Below are 16,339 nucleotides of genomic sequence, written 5' to 3'. Positions count from 1 at the left end.
AGGGAAATACACCAATATGTTAACAGAGGTAATAATAATAACAATAGTAATAGTAATAATACTAATAAACATTTCTGAGCACTTTTATATGTGAGGCCCTGGGCTAAACATTTTACATATGTTATTTTACCTAACCGTTATGTGACAGATACTATTATCATCCCCATCTTATAGATGAATAAACTGAGGCTTGGGAAAGTTACATCCTTAGGTAACAAGTGGCTGACTCAAATCCAGACCTGCCTAAAGCTCCCAGTTTGGGGTTATGAGTGATTTTTATTCTTTTATGTAACCTTCTTGAATTTTTCTATATACTAATCATGTATTTACCTATAAATTCAGGAAAAATATAGATATTTTGAAAAAGAGGGGAAAAAAGGAAATATGCAGGGGGGTGAGGGAGGGATGGACTGGGAGTTTGGGGTTAGTAGATGCAAACTATTACATATAGAATGGATCAGCAACAAGGTCCTACTGTATAGCACAGGGAACTATAGTCAATGTCCTGGGATAAACCATAATGGAAAAGAATTAAAAAAGAATGTGTATATGTGTATAACCGGGTCACTTTTGCTGTACAGCAGAAATTAACACAACACTGTAAATCAACTATACTTCAATAAAAAATAAATTTAAAAAAAGAAATAGGCAACAAAAATATAAACAAGAGGAGAAAGACATTGTATTGAACAAAAAGCCTATGTTAAGGTCTGAGAAGGCTCATAAGAACTGTTCTTTACTTTGTAGCTTCTATTATCACCCTATCAGTCTGCATTGCAAATACACATATATTTACATATACGTAAATACCTCACGGTCCTTGAGAGCAGGGGCTCTGTCCTTTTTATTCTCTGGTTCTTGCTGAGGGAAGATATCCTCCAACATAGGGCGTAGTACACAATAGGCTCTTAGTAATTGTCGACTGAGTGATAGGGACGAGAAACCAGTGACCCGGAAGGCGTTGCTGGCCTCCGGGGTATTGGAGGTTCCGGGAGGATGACTAGGGGGCCAGGGAGCGGTGGGATGGGATACGGACTGCGCTCGAGAATCGCTTTTGCGGCTGGAAACCAAGGGAGAGGAATGTGACAACCGCAGCCTCACGCCTTCAATTCTTGCCTTCCCTGCTCAGGAGGGTGAAGGGGGGCCTTGATTCCCAGTGGCGGGGGTGTGCAGTGGGTAGGTCGGCCGCTCTGCACCTATCTCTGCCCAGAGTCCCGAGGCGCTGGCCACGGTGCTGAAAGCAGTGCTCTCGGAGGAGGGAGGGAGGAGGAGCCGGGCCGCGCGAAGGGGGCGGAGCTCTCTGGTGCTCTCAGCTGGCATTGGGGGCGGGGCAGGGCGGCGCCAGCAGGCCCGAGACCACGGCGGGTTTGAGAGGAGGTAGGAGACAGGAGACAGCCCGGCTAGAGCAAGAGGGGACACAGGCACCTGGACAAGCTTCCCCTGAAGAGGCCAAGGTCATCTTCCCTGTCCTATTAGTCCTCTTTTTCTACCTTGGAGGGAACCTTACCTCGTGCCCTGACCTCCGCCTTCTCTCCAAACCTGGCTGAGGGGTGACCCACTTCCGGGCCTCCATCCATCCGCAAAGCCACTTCCAGCCCACAAGTCCCCAGCCCAGGACGCAGTGCCCTCACCATGGTGAAGTTGCTGCCTGCCCAGGAGGCAGCCAGGATCTACCATACCAACTATGTGCGGAACTCGAGGGCCGTAGGTGTGATGTGGGGCACACTCACCATCTGCTTCTCCGTGCTGGTCATGGCGCTCTTCATCCAGCCCTACTGGATAGGTGACAGCGTCAGCACACCCCAGGCAGGCTACTTTGGCCTTTTCTCCTACTGCGTGGGCAACGTGCTGTCGTCTGAGCTTATCTGCAAGGGTGGCCCGCTGGACTTCTCCTCCATCCCCTCTAGAGCCTTCAAGACTGCCATGTTCTTTGTGGCCTTGGCCATGTTCCTCATCATTGGCTCCATCGTCTGCTTCAGCCTGTTCTTCGTCTGCAACACGGCCACTGTCTACAAGATCTGCGCATGGATGCAGCTGGCTGCGGGTGAGCAGGAATAGCAGGAGGGGTAGCGGGAGGGCAGGCAGGGGCCCACCTTCTGTGGAGTCTCTGAGCCTCCTACTCAGCTGTCCTCCTTTATCGCGCAGCCATACTCAATGCCCTGCAGATGCCTTGGAAGAGTAATTAGAGAGTCTTAGGATGGCTGAGACCAGAAAGGCCTTAGAGATCAAATTGTTCAACCTCCTCTTCCTGTAGATGAGGAACTGAGGTCAAGAGAGGGGAAATGATTTGCCCAGGAGCAAGTCACTTATGGTAGAGTGAAGGTCTTTGTTCCCTAATTATAGGATTCCATACTTGATGCAGCAAGTGTGAGCATTTGAGGCAGCAAGTGGAAGTGATATTTTGTGATGGGGGAGGGGAATAGGGTCTTTTAGAACTATGTGGGGTAGGTGGCTACTGGTGGTGTTCAGAGGCAAGGCCTTCCCTGTCCCCCTTTTCCTGCTCCTGGCCCCAGGCAGGCCACTGGGTCCTTGGGCCAGCTGGTCCTGCTCTCCTCTAGAGCCCAGAAAGGGATGCCTAAGACCTTGTCCTGCAGCCCTTGGTCCCTCCAAGGACCACACACAGACTGTCCATACTAGGGAAACGTCCAGGAGCCTTGTTAGGGACTGAAGGCTAGAGTGAAATCATCTTGACATCATTGGTTAGAATGAGAAGCAGTGTTAACAGGGAGAATGGAATAGGGATCAGAATCCCATACAACCAAACATGTAGACTCAAGACTGTCAGAGTTGGAGGGGACCCTAGAGAGCTATAGCATCCTCCCCCCAACTATAGATGAGGAATCTGGGACTGAGAGAGAAGATAAGACTTAGCCAATGCTACAGCAGATCATCTGGCAACAAAGACAATAGAATAAAGGCAGTGAGTCCCAAGAACTAGCTGTATTCCAAAGACATTTTTTATTGAGGCACACATTTACATAAGTGTAATGATTTGTAAAGTACTTTCACATGTATCATCTGGAGGAGCCTCATCATGACACAGTGAGGTGGGTTTTCCTCCTGTTTTACAGAAGAGGCTCTTAGCCGGTAACTTGTCTTTTAGCACACAGAACCTTCGACTCTGAATCTTGTACTCCGGCTACTTACCTGGTTCCAGAGCTGCCTCCCCAATCCCCCTGCCATCTCTCTCTCTCTCTGTACTCCGTCTATATGGTGAGGGAGAGGCTGGGGCAGGGATGAGGCAAGTCTCAGTGGACAGTGGGGAGGAAGAAGGGAGAATGAAGATTTAGCAGTTCTGTGACAAAGAGGAGTAGAATGGACCCTGGCATGCTTGCCAGCTGGTCCTCTGTATCAGAGCTATGGGATGCTGGAAACACAACCCTCCCTCTCCCATTCTCTCCACTGTCCCACTCCCCCAACCTCCTGCAACAGGTGCCATTTGCTGAACAGGCAGTGCTGGGAGGGCCTGGGTAGGGGAGGGGTCACCAGGCCATTTGAGTCAGACCCTGTCTGGGTCATGCAGCTGAAGACACCGATAGCAGAGGTGGCCAGGTGCCATCCCATGAAACATTTACGCTGGGGGAGAGCAAAGGTGGTGTCGTGTTCCATTCTTCCGTGCTGGGGAAGGGAAGATGAGCCAAAGGGAGGGGTGAGGAGGAGGTGTGCCCCACAGCCAGCAGCTGGGAGATTCCTCCATTTGAAGAGACCTAAACCAGTTGGCTTAACCTTGCCAAGAAGCCTGGGGCCAGGGAAGGGAGCAGCAGAAGGGAAGGAGGACTGAGGAACGGGGCAGGGTGGGGCTGTAGCTTAACAAAGCTAATTGAGCTTCTGGATGCCAGGTGTAGGCAGAATGTGGTCCCAGATCCTGAAAACACAGGTAGGGCAATTTGCTTGTCTGAGTTCTATTAAAATCATCTGTAGAAGGTAGCAACAGTACCCCCATCACAGGGTACTTGCGAGGATGGGATGTTGTAATGCATGGAAAACACCTTGCACGGTGCCTGACACATGGTAGGTGCTCAGTAAACAAGAAAAACACAAAACAACTTTATCAGTCAGGATGGATGGGGTGATGCCACAGTAACAGACAACTCCCAAATCTTAGCGGCTTATGACAAAGGTTTATTTCTTGATAATGGTACACGCTCACTGAGGATCAGTGGAGGGCTCTGCTCTCACTGGGCTCTTCCAGAGCCCAGGCTGATGGAGCATCAGCTGTCATCTGGCTGTCATCATTGTGAAGGGAAAGGGAGCTCTGTAAAGTCTCCATCAGCAGTTAAATGCTCTGGCCTGGAAAAGCACACGGCATTTCTGCTCACGTTTTATTGGCTGAAGGAATTTTTATGAACTTGCCTAACTTCAAGGGAGAGAGGCGAGGAAGTATAATCCTACTATGTACCTGAAATACTTGTAAACAGATCTAATGACAGCCACATCCATCGAGGTTGCTTCCATCTGACTTCAATGCCAATAATAATATCAACAACTAACATTAATTGGCCACTTACCATGTACCAGACACTGCAGTAAGCACTTTCTATACATGATCACGCTTAACCCTCATAACCCTGTTCCGAGTCAGGTATTATTATCCTTATTTTACAGATGAGAGACTGGAAGTCAGAGAGGGTAAGTAAACTTGCCTGAGAATACCCTGCTGGTCTCTATTTAGAGCCCTGAGACACCACGATGGGATGGACCCCCACTGTGCCCAGGTAGATGGGTGGGGTGCTCCTAGAGGGCTGTGGCACCCATAGTAACAACCTTTTTCCAAGTCGGAGGCCCTGGGATCTTTTCTGAACCCCTGTAGGGAGGTGCTATAGAAGGAGAAGGGGGCCATGCCAGGTACCAGAGGACTTGTCACACACCACGTGGGGAAGAGCACAGGTTTTACCAAAGAGCTCTGGGAGGGTCCCCCTCCTCCATCCTAAGGATCTTCCTGTTTGTCACTAAGTCTAAAATGTCACCACTAAATACATTTGGCTCTTTGGGGAGATGTCATTCTGGGAGGCTGGGGGAATTAACTTTGAAGTAAAGAAAGTCAGGAGCCATGATAGCAGGTCTTGGCTCTGCCCTCGCTAAATGACTGGGCAACTCGCTCGGTTTCTGAGACCTCAGTCTTTTAATCTGAAGATGGGATATTAATACATGGCCTACTTCACAGAACTGTGGTAAGGGTCGAGAGAAAAATGGTACATGAAGTATTTTGTAATCTATAAGAGAAGTATGTAAATGAGCTCCTCCTAGAAAAAAACAAGGACGGTTGATATATTTACGTGGGGAGGTGGGATCCTTGATCTTTACACTTCGTTGTGCTTTTGTTTGATCTGCTAACCTTCCTTGCAAGAACAAGTGGAGCCCCAGGTTGGTGACTTTGGGTCCTGCGAGGTGCTTCTCCATGGGGCTCCCAGGTAGGGCACAGCTTTGGGACTAAAGAGCCTCCAGTCCTGTGAAAGGGGGGCCAGGGGTGGGAAAGTGGCACAGACAAGGGAAGGAAGGCACCCCCTGCCTGCCTGGTGGTTGTCCTTGGGTTGCCCCAGTCACATCCCAGGAATATGTACCTGTCTGGGCAGCTAAGTTGGGGTGGAAATTTGGTGGGCGGGTGTGGGAGTAGTGGAGGGAAGGCGGGGAAGATGAAATTTTTGGCTGTCAATGCTAAATCAATGAAAGCACAGTGTGGCATACTAGCTAACACTCAGGAAATGCCAACTATGTGTCAGGCAAGCTTCTGAGCACTTTTCCAATATTAACTCATTGTAACCTCGCTGCAATCCAAACAGGTAGATACTATTATTATTCCCATTTTACAGATGAGGAAACTGAGGCAAGAAAACTTAAGTAGCTTGCTCTGAGTCACACAGCTAGTTAGTAAAGAGCTGGGCTTGAGATCCAGGCAGCCTTCCCTAGTGTTTCCCAGCTTTTCCTGTTGAGAGAATCACCCAGAAGAGTGCTTTTAAAGACAGGGATTCCTGAACCCAACCCTGACCTGGGAATCAGCATTTTAAACACATTCAGGGAAGTGTGGACAACTGCACTGTTCCGTAGTGGGTAATAGTGTGGAGACCTGTTTGCTTGAATGGAAGGTTCATGAAGGAAGCCGCCAGAGATGGGGCTGGAAAACTTCCTGTATTCATTCAATCTAAGATACCTGAGTTGTAGGACACACCATTATTCTATGTGCTGTAAAAAGGAAAAATACTTCTAATCAAATTGTAGCCTAAAGCTTTGTTATTACACTTATTTCAGAGATGTTGGAGTATGAACAAATGTACATCTGAGGAGTGATGAGTTCTCTGGGCTGGGACCAGATTTTGGGAGGACTTTGAAGCCAGGTGCCTCGTCAAGTCCAAAGTGAGGGGTACAGCTGAGGGCCTGGTAGAACCACCTGGTGCTGTGGCAGAACCTCCCAGGGCTGAGGAGCTCTGCTCTCAGCCTCCACCCCTGACCACTGGCCCCCAGGGGCAAGTAGCTTTAGCTCTTGGAGCCTCAGTTTTTTCCCCCGTGTTCTACAAGAAGGATGGCAGGAGCTGCCCCTTGTGCCTCTCAAGGCTGTTAATAAGAGAAGAAGGGAGGTGACACGATGACAGCAGTGCAAGGTGGGAGGCAGCAGGCGAGCACACCCAGCTTGACACCATCTGTACCCCTCCTGCCCCCTCAGCCACAGGCCTGATGATTGGCTGCCTGGTCTACCCAGATGGTTGGGACTCAAGTGAGGTACGGCGCATGTGTGGGGAGCAGACCGGCAAATACACACTGGGCCACTGCACCATCCGCTGGGCCTTCATGCTGGCCATCCTCAGCATTGGAGACGCCCTCATCCTCTCCTTCCTGGCCTTTGTGCTGGGCTACCGCCAGGACAAGCTGCTCCCTGATGACTATAAGGCTGATGGACAAGGTAATTCTCTCTACCCCAGGGAGGTGAGGCTTCCTCTCTGCCAGGTGCCTGAGGTTTGGCCACTGGCCAAGGGTGGGGACACCAAGACCGATCAAACACAGCCCTTGTCGCAGATGCCAAGGGCCAGTGGAGGGTTTCAGGCTGGCAGGCGATAAGGCATTGACAGACCTATGTGGCAGAGGCTGTCTGTGATAGAAGTGTGTCCCCCTGTCCCCCTGCACTCGCAGGGCCTACAGGGGAGAGAGCCCTGGTCCAGCTTGGGGAGCTAGGTGTGGCCTCCCATAGGTGGCACTGAGGCTGGGTCTTGAAATAACAGGGGAGTTTGCTAGATGGAGAGAGGAACAACAGGGGAGCAAAGGGGATGATGAGTTGTTGGGGAAGGAGGAAAGGCAAGTTAGGGCAGAGATGTGACAGCTCCTGGACTGCAGATGGTGGGAGCCTAGCCCCCTTGGGTTAGAGTAGCCTGGGGGTTCTCCATGTATCCATTTTCTGATCTGAGCCTCATTTCCCCTCATTAGAGGGTAGGAGGCAGGTTTTTCTTCATTTGTAAAAAACCCCTACTTCACAAGATTGTACTCAGGAACAAGATAAGGATGTCTGCTCTTGTCACTTCTATTGAAGATTGTACTGGAGGTTACAGCCAGGAAAATTAGTTGAGAAAAAGAAATAAAAGACATCTATTTTGGAGAAGAAGAAAAACTATCTCTATTAGCAGATGACATGATTTTGTATATGGAAAATCCTAAATAAGCCACTAAAAAACTATTAAAGCTAACATACAACTTCAGCAAGGCTGCAGAATGTAAGAACAATATACAAAAATGTATTTGTATACACTAACAATGAACAATCTGAAAATGACATTAAAAAATTTCTTTTGCAATAGCAACAAAAAGAATAAAGTACTTAGGAATAAATTTAACAAAAAAGTAAATGAAATGTACATGAAAATTAAAAAACATTGTTTAAAGAAAAGGCCAAGTAAATGGAAACATCCATGTTCATGGATCAGAAGACTTAATATTGCTGACATGTCAATACTCCCCAAACTGATCTACAGATTTAATGCAACTCCTATCAAAATCCCAGCTGGCTTTTTGATTTTAGGATTGGCTTGTCAATTGGAAATGCAAGAGACCCAGAATAGCCAAAACAATCTTGAAGAAGAACAAAGTTGGAGGACACACATGTCCTGATTTCAAAACTTACTAGAGGGGCTTCCCTGGTGGCGCAGTGGTTGAGAGTCCGCCTGCCGATGCAGGGGACACGGGTTTGTGCCCCGGTCCGGGAAGATCCCACATGCCGCGGAGTGGCTATGCCCGTGAGCCATGGCCGCTGAGCCTGCGCGTCTGGAGCCTGTGCTCCGCAACGGGAGACGCCACAACAGTGAGAGGACAGCGTACCGCAAAAAAAAAAAAAAAAAAAAAACTTACTAGAAAGATACAATAATCAAGACGGTGTGGTACTGACATACAGATAGACATACAGATCAATGGAATAAAATACAGAGTCCAGAAATAAAACCAAACATCTACGACCAACTGATTTCAGCAAGGGTGCCCAAGACAATTCAATGGGGAAAAGAATAGTCTTTTCAATAAATGGTGCTGGGACAACCAGATATCTACATGCAAAAGAATGAAGTTGGGCCACCTACCACACATCATATACAAAAATTAACTCAAAATGGATCAAAGACCTAAATGTAAGATATAAAATTATAAAACTCTTAGATCTTGGATTAGGCAATGGTTTCCTAGATTTGACACCTAATACACAAGTACCAAATAAAAAAATAAACTAGATTTCATCAAAATTGAAAACTTTTTTTTTTTTTTCCCATACACGGTCCTCTCACTGTTGTGGCCTCTCCCATTGCAGAGCACAGGCTCTGGACGCGCAGGCTCAGCGGCCATGGCTCACGGGCCTAGCTGCTCTGTGGCACATGGGATCTTCCCAGACCGGGGCACGAACCCGTGTCCCCTGCATTGGCAGGCGGACTCTCAACCACTGCGCCACCAGGGAAGCCCCAAACTGAAAACTTTGTGCTTCGAAGTACACCATCATGAAAGTGATAAGACAACCCATAGATTGGGAGAAAATATTTGCAAATCATAATCATAATGCTGGTATCCAGAGTATATTAAGAACTCCTACAACTCAACAATAATAAAAAATAACCCAATTTTTTAAATGGGCAAAGGATTTTTTTTTTAAGTATACAGTTTTAATTAATTAATTTATTTGGCTGCACCGGGTCTTCGTTGCAGCACGCGGGATCTTCGTTGCCGTGTGCAGGGTTTTAGCTGTGGCATGCGGGCTCTTAGTTGCACCATGCGGGATCTAGTTCCCTGACCAGGGATCCAACCTGGGCTCCCTGCATTGAGAGCATGGAGTATTAACCACTGGGGAAGTTCCAAATGGGCAAAGGATTTGAATAGACTTTTCTTCAAAGAAGATATACAAATGGCCAAAAAGCACGTGAGAAGATACTCAACATCGTTAGTCATTATGAAAATGCAAATCAAAACCACAATGAGATATCACTTCACACCCACTAGGATGGCTGTAACAAAAAAGATGAACAATAACGAGTACTGATGAGCATGCGGAGAAATTGGAATCCTCGTACGTTGCTACAGAAAATGTAAAATTGTGCAGTTGCTGTAGAAAACAGAATGGCAGTTCTTCAAATGATTAAACACAGAGTTACCACGTGACCCAGCAATTCCACTCCTAGGTATATACACAAGAAAATTGAAAACATATGTTCACACAAAAACTTGTACACATGTTCATAGTAGCATAACAGTCATGCATATGATGACTGAATGGACATAATGTGTATATCCATACAATGAGTTATTATTCAGCCATAAAAAGGAATGAAGTACTGGTAATTGCTATAGTGTGGAAGAAAACACTGAAGCCAGATACAAAAGACCAGATACTGTATGACCCCGTTTACATGAAATGTTCAGAACTGGCAAATGCACAGAGACAGGAAGTAAATTGTAGTATTTCCCTGGGGCTGGGAAGGGGGGAATTGGGAGTGATTGCTAAAGTTCACAGGGTTTGGGGCTGATGAAAATGTTCTAGAAGAAGATAGTAGTGATGGCTGCACAGTGTAGTGAATACGCTGAAACCCACTGAGCTGTATACTGTAAATGAGTAAATTTTACGTTAGTAAATTATACCTCAAAACAATAAAAGATTGTGCTGAGGATTAGATAGCGTATATAAAGCACCAACAATACCTGCATATTTTAGGTGATGAATAAATGTTAGTTCTCTCCACCTTCTGTCTTTCCAGTACCTCCACTCTTTATATCATCCATCTGCCCAGCCAATAATAGGACCTGTGCTCCAGGCGCCCACTGACACCTTTAGGTCCAGGGGGTACAGTGAGGGAGGAAGTCTACATTTGGACCTTGAGTCTAGTAAGGAAGACAATCATGCAAGATGGAATCACAAGCTGATAAACATTATGAACAAAAAGTGCAAGCTTTCTTGAGAGTGAATAAGAGGAATTTGAACTGGTTTGGAGAGGGAATAGTGTGCAGGGAATTATCCTGAAAACGAGGCTTGGTTGTAAACACGTACTGTTCTCTTTTTTTTTTTATCGCAGAGGAAGCCTGAAGCAACAGGAGTGTTGGTGCGTAATTTGATTGGAGAGTGGTCTGTGTTCCTTTGGAAGTGCTGTGGCCTCGCAGAATGACTCAGGAAGCTGGGCTGTAGGGCCTAGGGAGAGAAGGGGTAGGGGGGTGGCTGTGGGGTGGGAGGGGGCAGGAGCTGGCTGGCATCTGAGACCTTCACTGAGGGACAAACAGGAACCCTTTAACTTTACTTGTGTCTTGAGAAGTGGTAAAAGCACAGGGAGAGAAGAAATAATTTAAAACAGGCAGGTGGTTTCATAAACTCATCTTTTTGTGGAGCCTGACAAACAAGAACAGACTGTTTTTAGAAATCATTATTGTCATTTGGACCCTTATTTTCAGAAAGAAGTTTACGTGATTTTAAGAGACATAGTGGAAAACCTAATAAAATAGAAAATAAAAGTCATAGAGAAGAAAACAAATATTACAGAAAGCTAGGCTAACAGAATTAGTGTATTGAGTATTAAATTTAGCTCCCTGCTCCCTGATAGCTGAAGCAAAAAGCAAAACACGAATTTAACCCATTTTAATGTCTGGTTGAAAACGAAACACATGTTAATTTCCTTATTGTCATTTCAGTTTCTAAAATGTGATTTAACAAGGACATGAAGGAACACCTTTAAAAAGAAAGAAAGGGTGGAGGAGGAGGGAGGGATGGAGGAAGAGAAGGAATAGCCCACAACAGTATCACCTCCCTGATAGCTGTCATTTATTGAGGACTTACAGCAGGCCAGGCACTTTGTGTGGGTCGCAGGGATTATCTCCATTTAAACTATTTTATTGATCATTTTTGCTAAGAACCTTCCCATCCTTGACCACATAGACATACTTTCTTGAAGAATGATAAATTAGCATTGTCCCTCTCCCCCCGCCCCCACACACACTTATGATTCTTAAACGTTAATGTGCATAGCTCACCTGGGGATCTTGTTAAAATTCAGACTGATTCAGTTGGAGTGGTGCCAAGCACTGCATTTCTAACCAGCTCCCCAGTGATACACTACTGGGTAGGGGTCACACTTCGAGTAGTAAACAGAGTATAAACGTTTCCTCATGTTTTTGCCATGTTCCTAACTGAAGTTTTTAAAAGCCACAAACTCCACAGCACTGGTGTACCATTTCATTGCTAAATGAGACCTTAGTTAGGCATCTAGCACTGCTATCATAGATAGCTTTTTGTTCCTGTTGATAAATTCTGGAGTGGAATTACTGAATCAAAGCTAACTACAGCTGTCTGCTTTTTTCTTTTTCTTGCACTACATTTATTTACATCTGAAAAGACACTTATGAGTTTTTACTTGAGGGACACTGATACTATCTTATATACTAGTGAGGAAGTTTGCATGTCTGGAGTAGAACTGAATCAAAATGTGAGCATACGTGGGGAAGTTTTGTGTTTTTATTGGCTTAAAAAATGTCAAATTCTATAATCTTGCAATCTTTTTTTTTAAATACCACAGGTCATCTGTTTCCCTGACAGTGGAAAATGAGGGAATCAAATTCTTCAGAAACAGAAACTTGTTCCTTCCATGCTTCCCTGTATCTGCTGCTCTAGGCCTGAAATCCTGAAGCCTTTCATTATAGGATGCCAATCTCCTGAGACAAGACCTCTTACTGTATCGGGAAAACTCCAGCGAGGAAGAACTGCAGTGACCACATCCAAGATGTTCAGAGACATGTGTTTAACTCTCCTGACTGGGTACCCACTTTCTCTTCCTATCCTTTCACACCAGCAAATTGCTTTACCCTCTTGAGGCCTCTCCGTAAAATAACAGCAGGATGAGTCTATGTCTAGGGGCCTCCCAGGTGAGTCCCTAACAGTCTAATTCACTGAGGATACTTGTTTGAAAGCACCCAGAAACTGACACCCAGCTCTAAGAGGGCGATGAAGAAGAGGTGGCTGTAAGCATGCTGGATCATTTCAGGTTGAGGTTTAGGGGGTCCTTTGCTTTCTTCTTTTCAGGTTTGTTTTCTTATTGATGCTCAGAGATGGGTAAGGAATGGAGAGGTCACCGGAACCTGAATCCATCAGGATTGGGTGACTTTAGGATCTAAAAACTTTTGAGACTAAATTCTTTTTTCCCTTTGGAACCAAAAATCGCACGTTTTCAGTGTCCACACCGACCCAGTCAGAATGGGTTACCAGTTTTGGAAAGTTGTTACTTGTGGCCAAGTAATTTGTTAGAGTAATAGATGAACTCTCCTGTAAAAAATAACAACTTTGGACTTGGTACATTAAATGGTGAATCTTTTACCAGTCTCTAGAGGGGAACTCAATTTAGGTAATACTTCACTGTAGCAAATGCCAAGACAAAGATTAGATTCTTTAGGCTGTTCCCTGCCCTGAGGATGGTATGTATTGCAATAGAAACAGGGTTTTGTTGATTATCTGCAGCGAATGATCCAGGAAGAACAGTGCTTTTTTCTGGTCTTTTGCCTGTTTCCTCAGTAAAGAGAAAACGTGGGTGCTGTTTTCTCACAGGTAGAGTGGGTAAATGTCGAACAAAACCGTAATGGATGTTGCTTGATCAACCAGCAGTGACACGGAAAACAGGCTTCTTATTCTGGGCTGCAGGGATTACTCAGAGTGCACTGGTTTAAAAGATGCCTTTTAACCAGTGCACTCTGACAACCTGCCCAGTCAGTGCAGTGTTTCTTCTCCAGTTCAGATAGGCTAGGTATGAGTATCCCAGCATTGTCCCAGTTGTTGATGATGGGGACTATTAGAATGGGATTTAAATATGATAACTTTCATGTTTTCTTGTGCTGATAAAATTATTTCATTGTCAGGCATCTACTTTATGCAAGCTTTTATTTTTATTTTTGGTTGCGCAGCTTGTGGGATCTTAGTTCCATGACCAGGGATCAAACCTGGGCCGACGGCAGTAAAAGAGGTCTTAGCCACTGGACCGCCAGGGAATTCCCTATGCAAGCTTGATGAATGGATGAGTGACAGAATTTGGCCAATTCTGTAGCTTTGTGACTTTTCTAGATAGATTTGTTCAGTTGTTTCTCATAATTTTACTTTTTATAAAAGGCAAAAGAAAAATTTCTAAAAGCCTCCCTAACTTCAAAATATTTCTCACTGAAATGGCAACCCTGGTGGTCCACAGAAGTTTCTGGGGGGCTTAAGGTGCATCTGCCAATAGCCTACACCTTGCTCTCAAGAGCAGTGAGTTTCACCAAAGCAGGAGTGTATGTTTACTAATGACCTGTGCTGGGGACAATCTTAAATCTGTTTGAGTCACATGACTCAGCGTTTCACCTTTTGCTTTATCTTCAAGGAAACTCAGAATTCAACCTCTCCAATAAAGTAATGATTTTGGCTGAAACTTATTAACTGCTTATCAGCCCTTTTCAAGTGGCTTTACCTTTAAATTCTTAAAGATGCCTCAAATATCTTTGAAAGTATACAGAAAAATTAATAAAACCAGCACTCCTCTAAACCAAGTTGAGTTACTCTACTCCTTCCTCTGCCTTGCACTGGAGCACAGGAATGGTTGTGATGCCCAAGATTTACCAGTGACTAGCACTGAGCAGGTCAAGAGAGGTAAGAAGGCCTTATCATTTACATCTGAAATGTGAACCAGAAGGGTGTCTTTCCTAAATGCTTTCATTATCTTGCATCTCTGTATTAGTTACCTGTTGCTGCATAACAAATTACCCCTCGACTCAGTGGCTTAAAACATTTCAGTTTCTGTGGGTTAGGAATCAGCAAGGCTTAGCTAGGTGTCTCTGCCTCAAGGCTTCTCACAGGGCTGCAATTAAGGTGTTGGGTCTGCTTCCAAGCTCAGTGGTTGTCTGCAGGACTCAACTTCTCACAGGTTGTTGGGCCGAAGGCCTGAGTTCCTTGCTGGCCGAGGGCCTCTCCAAAGGGCTATTCACCTGGCAACTTGCTTCCCCAGAGCAAGTCTTCCAAGACAGAGCAAGAGCAGGTGCACAGACAGAAGCACCCTTTGTAACCAAATCTAAGTGACATCCTGCTACTTTTGCCTTAATCTGATTGTTAGAACAATCACAAAGTCCAGCCCTCGTTAAAGGTGAGGGAATTGCACAAGTGTGTGAATACCAGGAGGTGAGAATCATTGGAGTATTTTAAAAAGTTGTTTCTCATAGTTATTTGTAATTAATTTTCTGCTGAAATGGGCATTTACTAGAATGCTTTACTGGAACAAAGATTAGATTCTAGTAACCGTACATGCTGATGGATACATGTTTGTTTTGTAACAAATTGCTGAAGATGAAGGGCCCTAACCCTTAAACTCATCCCACTTTTGCTACCTAACCTCAAGTATTTATAGTAGGGTCCACTAATTTCCAACACTGACCATACTTTCCTCTATATTTTTAAGGGCACAACTTCTATGAACATAGCTCAAATTGCAGGCAGCTGATACACTGATAACACAATCCAGTTCTGCCAAATGGGAGGGCAAGGCTTGTTATTGTATTATAATGGGCAACAACTAGATATGAATTAAGGACAAAAGAGAAGATTATGATAAAAAATTGAACCTGGGAGGATATAAAATCAGATTGATCATCTATGTATTGAAAACCCTCATCCCTTTACAAGGAATGGTACAGTCAGTAACAGAGTAGGTACTAATGTAAACTTGCTTACTTAGTTAAAACTTCTAAACACAAAATGATCTCAAATATTGTTTTTTTTTAAAATGAGATATTTCTGATATCATAAGGACTTGGTGTGGATAAATATTTGCACAAGGACTTAAAAGACAAATGCTTATCACTTGTTTTAAAATTCCACCTTTTAAAAACAAGACTAAAAGTGACATAAAAACAAACTTCCTCCTCAGTAGGTCTCAAGATTCATATATTATCTTTATATAAGTTTAGATATTATCTTTTCATATTGCTTTGAAGACTGAGAAAGAGCTGTAAATTATCAATGCTTTGCTAACTCCAACGGCACCAAATTGGTGGGCAAAACACAAAGGACTGTTGAAACTTCTCTGGTGTCCTAAGACCTTATTTACAGAGTAAATATAAGTTCAGATTCTATTATAAATAAATCATCAATTTTTTGTGATACTCTAAGAGCAAATCACTTTCCTTATAAGGCCAAACTGGAAGACTCTACAGGCGTCAAAAATAAAAGAATGAGCAGTAATGAAGTCGATTTGTAACCTGGGCAGGCTCTGGAGCAGCTAAATGGTCTCCCTGTGGACACTCAGGGCTGTAACTCCACCTCAGTTTGACAGTTCTTTTGAGATAGCTACAAGCTCCCTTAGAACTTAAGTTTTCCAAAACCCTCAGAGTTCAAGGTCCATACATTTAACACAAAGCTTAGAGGAACTGCCTAAGTTCATCAGTCTGATGAACATACTGGTTTGATGAATTCCAATTTAATTTTTTTTGGTTGTTTTTTTAAACAGGTTACATTCTAGTCAACACTACAGTATGAACACACTACATGTCTTAAGCATGGCTCAATTAAAACAAACAGAAAAAAACCAGTTTATGTAGTTCAGGGCTGGAGGACTTTTTATGAATAACATTAAATATACCATAAATAGGAACTTCCCTGGTGGCACAGTGGTTGAGAGTTTGCCTGCCAATGCAGGGGACACGGGTTCGATCCCTGGTCCGGGAAGATTGCCACATGCCACGGAGCAACTGAGCCTGTGCTCTAGAGCCTGCAAGCCACAACTACTGAGCCCGTGCACAACTACTGAAGCCCATGCGCCCTAGAGCCCACACACAACTACTTAAGCCCACATGCTCTAGGGCCCACGTGCCACAACTACTGAGCCTGCGCACCTAG

At 44.8% G+C, this 16,339-nt stretch overlaps 1 protein-coding gene across 1 annotated transcript; it reads left to right on the top strand.

The window, feature by feature from the left end:
* Positions 1 to 1,298: 1,298 nt before the first annotated feature.
* LHFPL5 (LHFPL tetraspan subfamily member 5) lies at positions 1,299 to 15,099 on the top strand. The gene is made up of 4 exons (XM_029244200.1): positions 1,299 to 2,044; positions 6,659 to 6,895; positions 10,524 to 10,546; positions 15,087 to 15,099. Exons 1-3 carry the CDS (start codon positions 1,633 to 1,635, stop codon positions 10,532 to 10,534), a joined length of 660 nt encoding a protein of 219 aa, XP_029100033.1. The 5' UTR covers positions 1,299 to 1,632; the 3' UTR covers positions 10,535 to 10,546; positions 15,087 to 15,099.
* The last annotated feature ends 1,240 nt before the right edge of the window (positions 15,100 to 16,339 follow it).

Source organism: Monodon monoceros, unplaced genomic scaffold, assembly GCF_005190385.1.
Source record: "Monodon monoceros isolate NGI ecotype Baffin Bay Population unplaced genomic scaffold, NGI_Narwhal_1 Super_Scaffold_3, whole genome shotgun sequence".
Taxonomy (NCBI): domain Eukaryota; kingdom Metazoa; phylum Chordata; class Mammalia; order Artiodactyla; family Monodontidae; genus Monodon; species Monodon monoceros.
The sequence above is the reverse complement of the archived record's forward strand: the minus strand, read 5'-3'. Positions and strand labels throughout refer to the sequence as shown.

What these genes read in the sequence shown, in the direction of transcription:
- LHFPL5 (XM_029244200.1), top strand. Translation starts at nt 1,633, where the DNA reads ATGGTGAAGTTGCTGCCTGCCCAGGAGGCAGCCAGGATCTACCATACC. An exon ending in ATGGATGCAGCTGGCTGCGG is followed by an intron (nt 2,045 to 6,658) that starts GTGAGCAGGAAT and finishes CTGCCCCCTCAG; the next exon opens with CCACAGGCCTGATGATTGGC.